Consider the following 14,899-nt stretch of genomic DNA (forward strand, 5'->3'; position numbering starts at 1 on the left):
ATTCCCATAGACCATGCACCTCTAGGTGGATATCTCATCCTCTCACTTTGCATCTTGATAACAGTTATTCATCTCTTGAACTAGAGATTTAAATAAAACATACTCAGAAAAACCTTCCTTGACTCACAAATTTAAATTAGATTTCTTACTGATAACACCATTTTTTAAGTGGCACTTATCAAAAATTATATATTAATTTGGGTATTTTACTTGAATGTGAACTTCATTAAGACAGGTACTTTGACTTTCATCTTTCAAGTTCATGGTTATAAACCCAACACAAACTTGGCACATAGTAGGTGTTCAATACAGATTTGTGGGAATGAATGAATGAATGGTTTGTGGAAATGGAGATCAGGCATGCATTGTCACAGAAGTCAAGGAGAGACAGTGGACAGAGGAATGAGAGCAAGGTGAAGAAGTATAGACAATTCTCTTGAGAAGTCTGTCTATGGTGGGGGGATAAAAGCATGGGTATTTTCAGGAGGCAGAAGTGGGCATGAAGGTGTTATATTATTTTTAAGATGTTATTTTAAGACTTGAGCAGGTTTCTCTTACACTGTTGGTGGGAATGCAAACTGGTACAGCCATTCTGGAAAACAGTACAGCGATTGCTCAGAAAGTTAAAAATAGAATTACCCTATGATCCAGCAATTGCACTACTAGGTATTTATCCAAAGGATAGAAAAATACTGGTTCAAAGGGGCACACACACCCAATGTTTATAGCAGCATTATTAACAGTAGCTAAATTATGGAAAGAGCCCAAATGTCCATTGGCTGATGAATGGATAAAGAGGATGTGGTATACATACACAATGGAATATTACTCAGCCATCAAAAGGAATAAAATCTTGCCATTTACAGCAATGTGGATGTATCTAGAGTGTGTCATGCTAAGTGAAGTAAGTCAATCAAAGACAAATACCATATGATTTCACTCATATGTGGAATTTAAGAAATAAAACAGATGAACATATGCGAAGAGGAAAAAAAAGAGAGGGAAGCAAACCATAAGAGACTCTTAACTACAGAAAACAAACTGAGGGTTGATGGAGGGTGGTGGGTGGGGGATGGGCTAAATAGGTGGTGGGTATTAAGGAGGGTACTTGTTGTGATGAGCGCTAGGTGTTATATGTAAGTGATGAATCACTAAATTATAAATCTGAAACCAATTTTACCATATGTGTTAACTAGAATTTAAATTAAAAATTAAAATAAAAAAAAAGACTTAAGCAAGTTTAACTGCTGATGGAGAAGGGTCCAGTAGAGTGGTGGACATTGAAATCACCTAGAAAACTTGTTAAAACAGATTGCAGGGCTGCACTTCTAGAATTTCTGATATAGTTGTTTGGGAATGTTGCTGATAATTTTCATTTCTAGCAAACTTGAAAGGAATGCTGTTGCTGCTGGAACGGGGATCACACTTTGAGAAACACTGAGATATAGGTTGGAGAAGGTTGAATGGGATGCTTTGGAGTCCAAGCGGAGAGATTTGCTGTAGGTAGAAGGAAGAACACTCTTGTATAGGGTGGAGGAAAAAGGATGGGTGCAGACCCAGGTAGGTTTAAAGGTTAGGAAATAGAAATTGTCAAAACTTCCCCTCTGATGGATCCTGTTTTCATTATGAATAAGAATTGAGGTCATCTGATGAGAATCAAGAAGGAGAATGGGGGGTTGGGTAAGAAGTTATAGGAGAATAAGGAGGTTGGTATGGTCGTTGTGGGGAGCAAGGGAGCAGCATGACAAAAAGAGAAATAGTAGCATTGCAACCAGTGTTGGAGGCTTAGGTGCGATTCAGTCATACACTTATATTGATACCAATCTGCTCCATTACACCATTGAAGTTACTGATAAAATAATTGTATCAGCTGAATAAGGTTCAAGGGCAATCAGACCATTCCAGAGGTTGATATCTTAAAAATATCTCAAACTAACTAAACATAAGTGTCTGGCTGTATAAGACACACAATTAGGAGGGACTTAGCCTGTAAATAAATCCAGAGATATTCCTACATATCTCCTTGTTTCTGAAAATCTATAGTGATGGGTGCTTTATTGTATTCCTTACTGCCAGTGTGTTTATATATGTAGTAGTACTAAATTTAAATTCTGCTCACTTATAATCAACTATTTTTTTAAAAAAGGAAGCATCATTTTACAGTGATATACTGAAAACTTCCATTAAGAAAGATGAGATATAGAAGTACAAATCTTTACTTTATTCCACTCACTCCTTTCTGTCCTGTCCACTTGTTGCTCCCATGGAAAAAGCTATCAGTTTGCTCAGATTTTAGCCTCTGACACATCATTTTGAGTTATGTTGGCCACCAGGAACCAAAGTAACAAGAAAGGAAGAAAACTAGAACTGTAATTTAGCACTATATAAATAGTGCTTGTTGTGGTAAAGATCAGGAGAGCTGGAATCTAGCAGGCTGTCAAGCAGAAGAAGCTTCTGAGCTAGAGGAAGACTGGGGGTGAAAAGCCCCAGGCACTACTATACCCAAGCTTCCACCTGGGAAACCATAATTGAATGAAAGAGACAGAGGATGGTAACAGGGCTCTTCACAGAACCTCGGGGAGAATACTGTCATTAAAAAAATGTCCCTAGTATTAAGGTCATGTGAAATACATATTAATGTTATTGGTTTTGGCTTATTTTTTTTAGTTATTCTTAAAGATTTTATTTATTTATTTGAGAGAGAGAGCATGACTGGCGGGGAATGGGCAGAGGGAGAAGCAGACTCCCTGCTGAGGGGGAGCCTGACGGGGGTTGGATCCTAGGACCCTGGGATCACGACTTGAGCCAAAGGCAGACGCTTAACCCACTGAGCCACCCAGGTGCCCCTGCCCCAGTCTCTCCTGCATCTCTTCTTCATCACATCTCCTCACACTCCAAAAGCTGAGGGGTTAAAACCAGCATTGGGCCTTCAGGATTCCTAACCTCTGTGTTAAAGTCTCCACTTGGATTGGTCAATAGTCCATACCATATTAGTTGTTAAATGTCTTAATATCACCTCTGTATATAGATGTATGTTGCACAGAATTATCTGCATACTGTGAATTTTCTGAAGAATTATCTGCAACAGGATCATTTGGGTTACTTGTCAAAAATGCAGATGCTTGAGTCCCACACACTGGACCCACTGCATCTCTGAGAGAGGGGCTGGGATATGTATTAACTATCCCCCAGGTGATTCTAGACTATCATATCAAATATAGTCTGTATTTTCTGGTATAGAGCAAATCTGTCTATATTACATCTAGATACCAAGTTCTTTGAAGGGAGGGTCCCAAGTCCTAACACTCTTGGTATTCACCACTATGCTAGCTCAGTGCTCTTGACAGACAGTAAAGAGAAGGGATCATTGATTCAGAAGTGCATACTGAAAGGATAAGTTAGCTTTGATGATGATATATGTTGACGCTGATGGCAATGGCTAATCCTGGTGAGTTCTTACCATGTACCAGAAGTACATGTACCTTAAATGCATCATCAAACTGGATCTCAATAATCCTAAAATGTACCACGATTATCTCCATTTTATGGCAAAGAAACTGAGACTCAAGATCTCATCGTTGAAGAGAAACAGACTCCAAACTTGGTCTGTGCTACTTCACAGCCTGTACTCTCTCTTACCCACTAAGCTACTCTGGTTCTTAGATTAGAAAAACAATTCTACAGATAACTTATAAATCACATTCTTTGGAATTCATCTCTTCAATTTGCTTTTGTTTCAAATTTATTTGTTGTATTTTGTCATATATATGGAGAGGAGGTAGGCAAGGAAGAGGAGATAGTAGGAGCTATGTTCTCTGACTTGCAGGAACGAAGGTAGAGGACATTGACTATAGAAAGTAGAAGGTATAGGGGCACCTGGGTGGCCAGTCAGTTGAGCTTCTGACTCTTGATTTCAGCTCAGATCATGATCTCAGGGTGGTGAGATTGAGCCCCGAGTTGGACTCCACACTGGGAGTGGAGCTTGCTTAAGATTCTCTCTTTCCCTGCCCCTCCTTCTCCTCTCTCTTTCTTGATAAAAAAAAAAAAAGTAGAGGGTATATACAGATATTCTTCAATATTTAGCAGCTACTGGAAAACTTTTAGCTAAATAAAAATAAAATAATAAAGTACTAATTTAAAAAAAGTTAGAACATTGCAGCTGTCAGACATTGAGGTTATAGCTAGAAATTGTGCAATAAGGAAAGGGAATCAAGATGAGAACTCATTGTTGAGAAATAATGAGGGCAACTGTGATTTTAGAAAGGTCATCAGGGGACCAGCTGATGCCTGGACCTGACAATGGGCAAGACAAGCAGTCTGGACATGGAGAAATTAAGGCAGCTTATAGGAGGGGGTGGATTGAAAGTAGAAATAAAGAATGAGTTTTATATGCATTCAGGTTTGTTTTGACGTATTCTGCCCAGAAGCTGGGATTAATGAGTGCACAGAGTGTTATAATTTCATTCTGGTTAAAGCATCATTATGCACTGAGCTTAATGAAGAATGGCTAATTAACATCTTTTGAACATAAGAGGAAAAAAAGAATATACATCAGAATTGTCTTTTCAAGGCAAAACAAACACAAAATCAAAATCTGGATAAATGGAATCAGAGTGCTTATTCAGACTTCAACATATCAATCCTGGTGCTTTTCTTTAAATACAGATAACTTTCTAATCATGCTTGATTCATTCATGGCATATGGGGAAAACTAGATTTTATTCTTACTGGGATCTGGGCAAAATCCCCACTTTTCATCTCGTTCATATCGGCTGGTCGTGGCACACCATAGGAGGTTGTCTTCCCGCCCTTCCCGGGTGCATTCATGATGCCACTGTCGGTTATACTGGAAGGGAAACATGCACGGTGTCCCGTGGGCGTTCCCTTTGATTGTGTACAAATCTAGGAGAAAAAGGCAAAGTCAAATAAGCATTATGTCAGCTTTATCTTTGGAAACTGTCCTATAGAGAATGTATTTTTATTGACTGAGAACCTACAATGGGTAAGGCCCTCACTATCCCACAGAGAATCCTCAGGGCCTCACTGTCTAGTGTACAAGGGTAAGTGCTGGCTTCAGAGCATGTGCCTGTAATGGGCTTGTTTACCTATTTTCTACCTGCTTATTTATAATGGTGCCCTGCCACAGTAGCACACGTATTTGTCAGTGGATAAGGAAAATTAAATGAGGATTCACTTTAAAATACCTTCTGGCCCCCAAATACATCAGGGATCAGCATCTGAACCTCAAGAGTTGTATAGGCATTTATGAATTCATTCATTCAACAGATGTTTATTGAGCATTTAATGTGCCCGGCACTGGGGACGTACTAGAGAACAAACTGCAAATGTTCCCCTTCATATGGAGCTTCTATTCTAGTGAGGAGAGACAAAGAGAAAGCAAGTGTACAAGTAAACATCTAATTTCAGGTAGTGATAAGTGCCATGAAGAAAAACAAAGCAGGGCAGAAGACAGTGTGTGTGTGTTTGAAGAATGGAGGAGCACTACTGTGGAGAGGGTTGTCAATGAGGCCTCTCTGAATAAGAACTGGGTGAGGTCAAGATGCAAGTCTTTGCAGAAGAGTTGTTCTAGTGGGCAGAACAGCAAATACAAAGGGCCTGTGACAAGAGTGTGTGTGGGGTGAATGGGGAAGAGCAAGGAGGTGCAAAAGGAAGTGGCACTGGGGACGTACTGGACTGTCAGCACACAGAGGCCCGGCTCTGCCACATTATGGATTTTGGCCTTTGCTGTGAGGGTGGTGGGAAGTCAGTAGTGAGTTTTGAATGGGAAAACGACATGATCAGATTTCCATTTTTTTTTGTTATGTTAGTCACCATACAGTACTTCATTAGTTTTTGACGTAGTGTTCCATGATTCATTGTTTTTGTATAATATCCCGTGCTCATTGTGATTTCCAGTTTTAAAGATTAACTCAGGGTGCAGTGTGGCAGACCAAACCAACACGGGGAGAGGGGGAAATGGGATGACTAGCTAGGAGGCCTCTACTGGGAGGAGGTGGCTTGTTGGCTATGTCTCAGAGTATTACAATAATCGGGTATCCTTGGCCTTAAGCATGACTCATCGGGGGCTTTCAATGGCAAGAGGGGATCAGGGCCACCCTCAATTAAGTCAATGGGGCTTGGAGCAGAAGGGCCAGCTGTGGAAGTTCTCACTCCTTCGCCACAGTTGGCAGGGGCTAGATTGAGCACACACCACATTGCCAGCCCTGGAGGTTTGGGCTGTTTAGGAACTACAGGTATTTCAGGATACACCCCCTTTTTTCAATTCACTGACTTCTACTCAGTCTTCCCCTGAGTGTGGAGGAATGTGAGTATATGGCTAAAAAATTAACATCAAGCAAAATATTAAATTCTTCCTTAGGACCAAAGACTATTCAGAGTGCTGGCTTGTAGCACTTGCTTATTGTAGTGAGTCCTGAAAATGGCTTGCTCTTGGCTCTCTGTTTATTCATGTATTGTAGGTACAAAAGAAAACCCTGCTTTGGATCTTAGGAGTCCCTTGCTCTGCTTCCTAGGACTTGTATAAAGTTCTTAGAAGGATATGCTCTTGTTAAGGCATAATTCTACAGAGCACCATGAGGTCAGGAGCCACATCTGTCTTGTTGGCTTGTGTAAATTAAACGCCCAGCTCTGTACACGAGAAACAGTCAGTGCTCAATAAATATGTGAAGGATGGTTGGATGAATGAATGAAGAGAGCCACAGAACAAAAATCTAAAAGACCAGTTTGAAGTTTCAGAATTTATGCCATTTTCTTTGTCTTTTTTTTTTCTGCTCAAAATGTCAAATATTACAGAACTATAGAGAAGGAAAACCCCCACTCCTGAAACCATGCTTCCCCACTTCTTGACACATGCCAGTTGACTCTTGACAGTAGTTTGTGGTTTATCTTTCAATGCCTTACACATGACCATCACGTGGATGCCAGTGAGGAGGCTTTGAGGTGCTCTGTGCGCACACTCATACACAGGGCTGAGCTTCTACAAGAGAAATGGGGGCAGGAGAATTTCTTCTACTCATCCTGACAAGTCTCTACTTCAAAGACCTTTTCTTCCCAACTTTATTTTCTTTTTCTCTCCTAGCCTTCCATTCTTTCTCCTCCTTTCCATTGATTCTGAGAGTTATTTAAGTGTTTTCTCCCCTCATACCTTTAAATTCTGTGTTTTGCTTCTTTAGCAGAATGTAGAAAGCTCATTCCAAGACTCCAATAATCCTTTTATAATAAGCGAGTAAGCAACTAAAATATGTTTAGCAGACATCCCTTGAGGCTCTGGGTGCTGTCATATAATTTACAAATCTTTACTTAGGGGCAAACTTTCTAAATATACCATTTCATGAGTACTTTTATTTAAATTATGATTATTATTTTTTTTACCTTTGTGCAGATATTCACAAATGCTTCCACCATCTGACATATAGGAAATCCACTTTTGAAGATATTTCCGTGAGGCCACGAGCATGTTGTTGTGGTTCACCTGGACCGTGTACTGGAGAGGGCCGGTGATCCTGTTCCTGTTACAGCGCCATCTCAAGGAAACGTGAGTGGAATCACACTCATATATGCTCAATGGCTGTTCTGGATTAGATAAATTCAGGCCTAGGCAGCCACTGCCTCCTATGTTAAAGAGGCGGTGGTTTGAAACCCATTTCCACAGCATGTGCTTGTTTGGTGGTTTGCAGTTCTCTAGGGTCAGTACAGATTTGCCTGCTTGAATGCATTTCTTGAGGCTTTCACTCTGGATGACGAATATTCCTTTATCTGAAACAACAAAAGAGAAAACGTGGCGTGGAACGTTCATGTATCATTAACTAGTGCCATGAGGATCCCAGTGTGCATGTCTACATGCTGTCATATGTCACAATTTACAGCCATTTTGAACAGGTCTGGAGTTGATGGATGGGTTCACCAGAAGAGCTTTATTTGCACAAAACAGAGGGGTTTCTTGGGAAACAAAATGGACTTGTTGGAACTAATGGGAAAGTGATCTAAGACCTTCATGGCCATACAGTAGCAAAGGCTGCCTGTTGATCCATGGGGGAGTGGTATTATGGTGAAGGAGCTCATCACAATTGGATAGAGAGCAGGGATTGGTAATAATACCCAGGGCTAAATGGGAGGGACATTGTGTGTCCAGAGTTATGGCGACCCTTTGGTTTTCTTCAGGCAAATGCTTGAATATTAGAAACCTACCAGCTGAATCAAGGGTCACTGAAATGAAAGTTCTAGCATCAAATTCCTATAGAAAAACAAAAGGGTATAAGTGAGGTGCTGTTTTGTATCTTGATACAAGGTGCAGTGCTGGTGGGAAAAAATCTCCACAATTGTTCTCCGTGCTGGGTCTATGTGGAGTAAAAAAGTGGGGATATTTCCTGTGGGGATGGCCTCTTCACAAGAGCAGCCTCGTTGGGTGGGACCAGCAATAGATGGATGCCCAGGATGCTGGCTTAGACCTGGCACCATGTGTAGATACAGGAGAGGTCGTAGAGGACTGTGGCAGTAGCCAAGCCACACAGACCAGAGGGAGATATGGAGAAAGTAGGCTTTTGTGATATACCTTTGAGCCTCTAACCTCCCGGAGCCAGAAGAAGAGATCTGGGTGATTTTCCTGTGGAAAAGCTGGTGGGGCCCAGCCAGGGCATGGGTGTTAGCTACCTGCCCGCTATCGGATCGTATCTTAAGTCACTGGTCTGGAAAACACCTGTTATACAATCATGAACTTGTCCTCTCACAGTTTTTTTGGAGGTGGAAATCATGTCTAATTTCTTCATTTTAAGCACAGAATGTACTGAGTACGTTCTAGAAGTTCAATAAATGCTTGATGTTGATTAGATATGCTGGCAGCTGTAGAGTCCTGCCTCAGAGGCTGGCAGGCCTAGGGTTCCTGAGTTACTCAGCTCAGAATGTCTGGTCAGGTCCAAGAGCTCTTTTGTTCCCTCATTAAGTAGGCTCCCTTCTTATATTTTACCTACGGTCCATTCTTCAAAAATCTGAAGGGACTTTATCAGCTTTCCTTAAAATGGCTGTGGTTTAGGGCAAGTTGTGTTGTGTGCCTGGGGCATAGCACTGACAAGCGGAGTCCTTCTAGAGATTTGGAACAGTGCAGAACAAGTCTCGTTGTGCATCAGTGCATGGGGACAGTGCTTCATTTTGGTAAAAGCTCTTTTGTTTTTTCCAAAGTTACTCAGGCCAAGAACTGATTTACGGTAACCAAAATCACTTATGACATTGTTAAAAAAAAGATTGCCAATGTATTAATTAAAGCTATACCTCATTTAATAATTGATAACCTTACTTATAACCATATATTTGAGGAGTTGAATTAGTTGTCAGAAAATTGCTTTGATCATCATATATCAGAGCAAAAGAGAAGCAAGTATGTGTTTGGGCGGGGGAAGAGAATGAATGGTTTTAGGGAGATTTCATTTAGATCAGGAAATTTGTTTTCCTAATGAAGACCGTGTCTATATGGTTATTAGTAATAGTCATTCAAGATCAAATCTACCCCTTGCCAATGCGATGTGGACTCTGATAATTAACCTTCTCTCCAACTCTCCTTTTCACCTTTTCATGCCTGGGTAAAAGGTTAACCTTAATTTCTGTTGTAATCTACTAATTACTTTCTAGCTAGCCCAGAGTTTCATTAATTTTTCACTGAAGGATAATTATTTTACTATAATTGTTCTGTAGGTTAGCTTTTATCTCAAATACATGTTCAAATATTGCCACCTACTTACTGGCTGGATCTCAGCCCCCTGGGCCTCAGTTTATACACCTAAGATGGGTGGACAGATGAGTGGTTGAGGGTTCTCAATCAGGCAGACTAGTCTGAAACTTCAGTCTCAGTGAGCCTCGCCTTTCCCTTTTGAACAGGGAGCGTGTGTGATACTGATCTCACTGGGATACTAAAAGTATTCCATTAAATAATCCATGCAAAGCACATCACACACCACTTCGGCATAGGAAGACTTCAGCAAGTCGCTGTTGTTATTATTGTTACCATCATCCTTTTGGCTTCCCAGTTCTTGGTCTGCAGAGGCAACTGTAGGTCTGATTGACCAGCTGGATAGTGCTAATTTGAGCATCCCCAAAGACTTCTCTTTTATCATTACCAGAAAAATTCATTTTTACTCTAGCTTTTGCAGCACACAGCATGTGTAGACTTTTTAAACAATCCTGAGGTCATCTTTTATGGAGGAAAAATACTCTTCAAAAGCCAGATTATACAATTCTTGTCTTGTTTGTTCAAGTATATGTGCAATCATGAATTATGACTCATCATCTGTTCATCTTCCATACTAGCATCTACCTGTAAAGTCTATAGGGCAGCTCTCTTATAAGAAAGAGAAAACCCATGATGTTGACAAGCAGTGTATGGATGAGTGAATGGATGGTCTGTAAGTCAATATGGAAATTATTTATCACTAACATTTTGGATGAATAAATAATGTTTTTAAATGTTCAAATTATTAAGTGTTACGAGAAAAGGAGTGGTGGAATCAGAACTTCTGCAGTAATAAAAGTCATAAAAATACCCTTCTGAACCAGAAGATATTTGACAAGCTTAATCCCATGCTGCTCACTTTTGGAGTGCTATTATGTTTTCATGCCCAGCTGCCTTTAGAATGTAGCTTTGGAAAAGTTCCTCAGAATGTATCATAAACAAGTAGCTCTGGCTTAACAATAACAATAAATATGCCATCTCCAAAAGAATACTATGCCATACAAAGCTAAAAAATGACCCAATCCCATTTTCCCATTAAAGTATAATAGAATCTGGTCCTGGCACCATTAATCTCTATAAATTCACTGAAGAGAAAACAATTGCTTTCAAGTAGACTATGAGGAGACCCAATATAAGTATCAATATTCTGATTATTATTATATGCATATATGGGTTGTCTGTAACAAAAACATAATGTGAAAAAAAGCCACCAATCCTTAGTGTCTATAGTCAGGTTTCAGAAAGGATGAAAATCAAAATGGGAGGAATCAAGATTGATTATATATGTCAAGGACATCAGTTCTGCTTGAACACTGATTAAGTGATTAATGAAGTACTGCCAGAATTACTAAATCTCTTTGCAGTAAAATGTTATTATACTTCCCTTCATAATTATAAGTTTAGGGGGAAAGAAAGGATTGATTTACTAGAAGTAACTTATAAGCTAATTTTATCTTTTGGGGGGGATAAAATCCACGGAATACAGTGGTTCTACTTTCTACTTCTGGTTCTTTTGAGGAGGAGATCATTTTAGACCCACCGTTTGGCCCCGCAGGATAACATGTACTTTTCTAAGAAATGGGAGAATTCTTCCTTGATCAAATGTGGAATTTAAGTTTAAGGTAATCCTTTCATGACTGCATGTAGAATATTACTACATTCCACAAGTGTTCATTGAGTGCTAGCCATGTGGTAGGCACTGTGTAAGATACCACAGACAGAGAGAGGAATTATTTGCCTAAATATCCGTCCCTTTAAAGTATATCCATTTCTTCTGAAATCATGAGAATTATAGTTAATGGAAAGAAGGGAGTTCCATCAGTTCCAAAGAAAACATTATAACTACATTTAAAATAGCCCTTAAAGGCAAGTGATGAAAAACAAAAGAAAATAGCCCAGAATTTAAAACGCTTGACTGGATCCTCAACTGGCATCAAATGTGAGGTGGACATGGGTCCTCAGTGTCCTCGGATCATTCTGAGTGGAGAGAGAGTGAGCATGCACTTGCCCACTTTCCAGGGAGAAGACAGAGAATAGCACTGGAAGGAATGGGGACATTTTTTTTTTATTATGATATGTTAGTCACCATACAGTACATCATTAGTTTTTGATGTAGTGTTCCATGATTCATTGTTTGTGCATAACACCCAGTGCTCCATGCAATACGTGTCCTCCTTAATACCCATCACTGGGCTAGCCCATCCCCCCCAGCTCCCTCCCCTCTGAAACCCTCAGTTTGTTTCCCAGAGTCCATAGTCTCTTGTGGTTCATTTCCTCTTCTGTTTACCACCCCCCTTCATTATTCCCTTCCTTCTCCTACCCATTACCCTGGGAACGGGGCCATTTGGAGGAGACTAACTTTACTCATAAACCTGAACCATAAACTTTAGAGCTGATGGGACTGTAAAGATTATTTCATTGAATCATCCTTTTACACTTTTTTCTGAGCCATTTTGTCTTGAAGTTTAATATCCATGCGCTCAGGGAGGACCATATAGGTCTAGGTCTGGCTTTATTTACATACGTTAATTTATAACCTATAAAGAAGAAAATAAACTGCTGCAGATTGTTGCCGAACAATTTGAAGTAGGAGACTTGAAATTTCAAGCAGACATATTTTGAGTCCCTAGCATATGTGTTAGGAACCCTGCAGAAAAAAGGATATGTATGTCATAATGTTTGCCCTTAAGGAATTGATGTTAACCCTGGGAGTATATCATGAAATGTACAGAAAGAATTATAACTTAATGCCGAAGTATATTTTGATGTCAGAGGTATAAATAAACACAATGAGGTGGAAGCCAGGGCTAGGAGGGGTAATTTGGCTTATCAGAGAAATCTCTCTCTTTCTTCCAATCTCTCTCTCTCTCTCTCTCTCACACACACACACACACACACCCACAAACACATTTTCATTCAATAGTCATTTATTAGGGACCTAACTTTTGTCACACACGGAGGTATATTGGTGAACTAGCCCAGCAAGATGCCTGTTTCACTGCAGAGAGAGAGAAAGAGAGAGAGTTCAGAATAATGCAGGAGGTCTATAGGTGCATAGCTGGGGGTACTCTGGACAGAGAGAATATCACCAAAGCTCAGAAGTGACAAAAATAATCAGCTCCAGGGTGATGAGAGCCCAACGATATAGAAGACTTTGGTGGTTATAGAATATAAAGTTAGAAAGAGGTGGTTTGGGGCCATTTTATGAAGAAGTTGAATTTTATTCAAAAATTTTCCTATCATTCTTCAGATGAGAGAGAGAGAGCTTTGGGAATAAAAGCAGGCATGACTGAGGCTGTGGTGTAGATGAATTGGCATGGTGAATCATTCAACAAAAGCATTTATTGAGCACTTACTGTGTGCCCAGCGTTGTTTTAGGTGCTAAGATTATCAGTGAGACAAATGTCCAGGTTCCTGGCCTAGAGGAGTTCTCATCCTTAGATAGGACGATACAGTCCCCCAGTGAAGCTGGAGCACAGTCTGGGGACTATTGCTATGGTCCAGCAAGGGGAGAGAAGGCGTTAATTCTGGGGTGGTGAGAAAGAAGAGGGAATGGTGAGACTCCAGTCACTAGAAAGAGAATTCAAAGGGGGAAGAAATGACAAGATTTAGTGATTGATGGAATGTGAGGCTTCTGGAAAAGGTAGTTTTTGTTGTTGTTTTTTTTGTTTTTTTGTTTTTTTTAAAGATTTTATTTATTTATTTGACAGAGACAGAGACAGCCAGCGAGAGAGGGAACACAAGCAGGGGGAGTGGGAGAGGAAGAAGCAGGCTCACAGCGGAGGAGCCTGATGTGGGGCTTGATCCCATAACGCCGGGATCACGCCCTGAGCCGAAGGCAGACGCTTAACCGCTGTGCCACCCAGGCGCCCCTGGAAAAGGTAGTTGCAATGACTTGTTTTCTAGTTTCAGCTGTTCATGTGGCTGGTCAATGCCTGCCAATTCCTATGATACCATGGTGTTGGAGTCTCAAGCCTGGGGCTAATATTATAGTCTGACCCATCTGTTTGAACGGTGCTGACTGGAGGTACCTGTAAGACCATTTCTCTTGAGGTCCCTACCACTTCACTTTTGGCACCCCTTCTGATCACCTCCACCTGCCTTGGGGTTCCTCTTTCTGCTTTAGACAGCTCTTCTCTTACAAATGGCTGGAGGTTTGAAGTGGTAAGTGAATAAGATAAGGTTTGAAGCATTAAGACTTCGTTGAGATTTCTGTACTTTTCACACAAAAACACTGGAAACAAGCAATAAAACAATTCCTAAAGAAACGCTCTTTTTATGGTGAATTTTAGGCAAGCAAAGGGCTTTCTGGTATTCAGTAAGTTCTACTATGATGGTGGCCAGCTAATCCAACTACACGTAAAAAGTCAGCCTCTGTGCTCCTCCATGTTAAGGGAAGTGGAAGGAAAAGTTCACACACGGTTCACATCAAGTGCAATGCTTAAGAAAGCTATTAGGAAGCCACAGCTTGCCAAATACAATCCAGTTTCAACCTCCCACCCCATTTCCCTGGATTTAAAGCTCTTCTCCTCTATGCACCCACACAGCTGGTGCTCAGGCACTCTCCGCCCTGTAGCATCTCTTGAATCTGTTTCATTCCATTCTGTTCTGACAGTATAGTAGTCCCTCCCCGACCCTTATCTCCATTTTGCTTTCGGCTGTTTCAGTTTAGCCGAGGCCAGCCATGGTCAGGCAGCAGATGATCCTTCTTCCTATATGTCACCAGAAGGTCACAGGTAGCCTAATACTATGTTATAGTACCTACAGTATTCACCTCTACTTCATCTCATCACACAGATATTTTATTATCTGACGTCAGCACAAGAAGGGTGAGTACAGTACAATGAGGTATTTTGAGAAAGAGACCACATTCACATAATTTTTATTACAGTATATTGTAATTGTTTTATTTCATTATTAGTTACTGTGGTTAATCTCTTACTATGTCTAATTTATAAATTAAACTTCATCATAGTATGTATGTATAGGAAAAACCATAGTATGTATAGGGTTTGGTACTATCTGCAGTTTCAGGCATCCACTGGGGGTCTCAGAAAGTATCCCCCACAAAAAGAGGGAGACTACAGTGTTTCAGTTTGGGCATGGAAAGGGTCCAGAAGGTAGTGGGGAGGGCATTTCTCCCCTGTAACTAATCCAAAG

General features: G+C 40.5%; 1 protein-coding gene across 1 annotated transcript in view; it reads right to left on the reverse strand.

Moving 5' to 3' along the window:
• Positions 1 to 14,899, reverse strand: part of PLA2R1 (phospholipase A2 receptor 1) — a 112,123-nt gene that overhangs the window by 86,583 nt on the left and 10,641 nt on the right. The window contains 2 exon segments of the mRNA XM_045781034.2: positions 4,729 to 4,902; positions 7,393 to 7,776. Coding sequence (XP_045636990.2) covers positions 4,729 to 4,902; positions 7,393 to 7,776 — 558 coding nt within the window.

The sequence above is a fragment of the Ursus americanus genome, chromosome 1 (assembly GCF_024610735.1).
Source record: "Ursus americanus isolate L20-20 chromosome 1, mUrsAme1.1.p, whole genome shotgun sequence".
Taxonomy (NCBI): Eukaryota; Metazoa; Chordata; class Mammalia; order Carnivora; family Ursidae; genus Ursus; species Ursus americanus.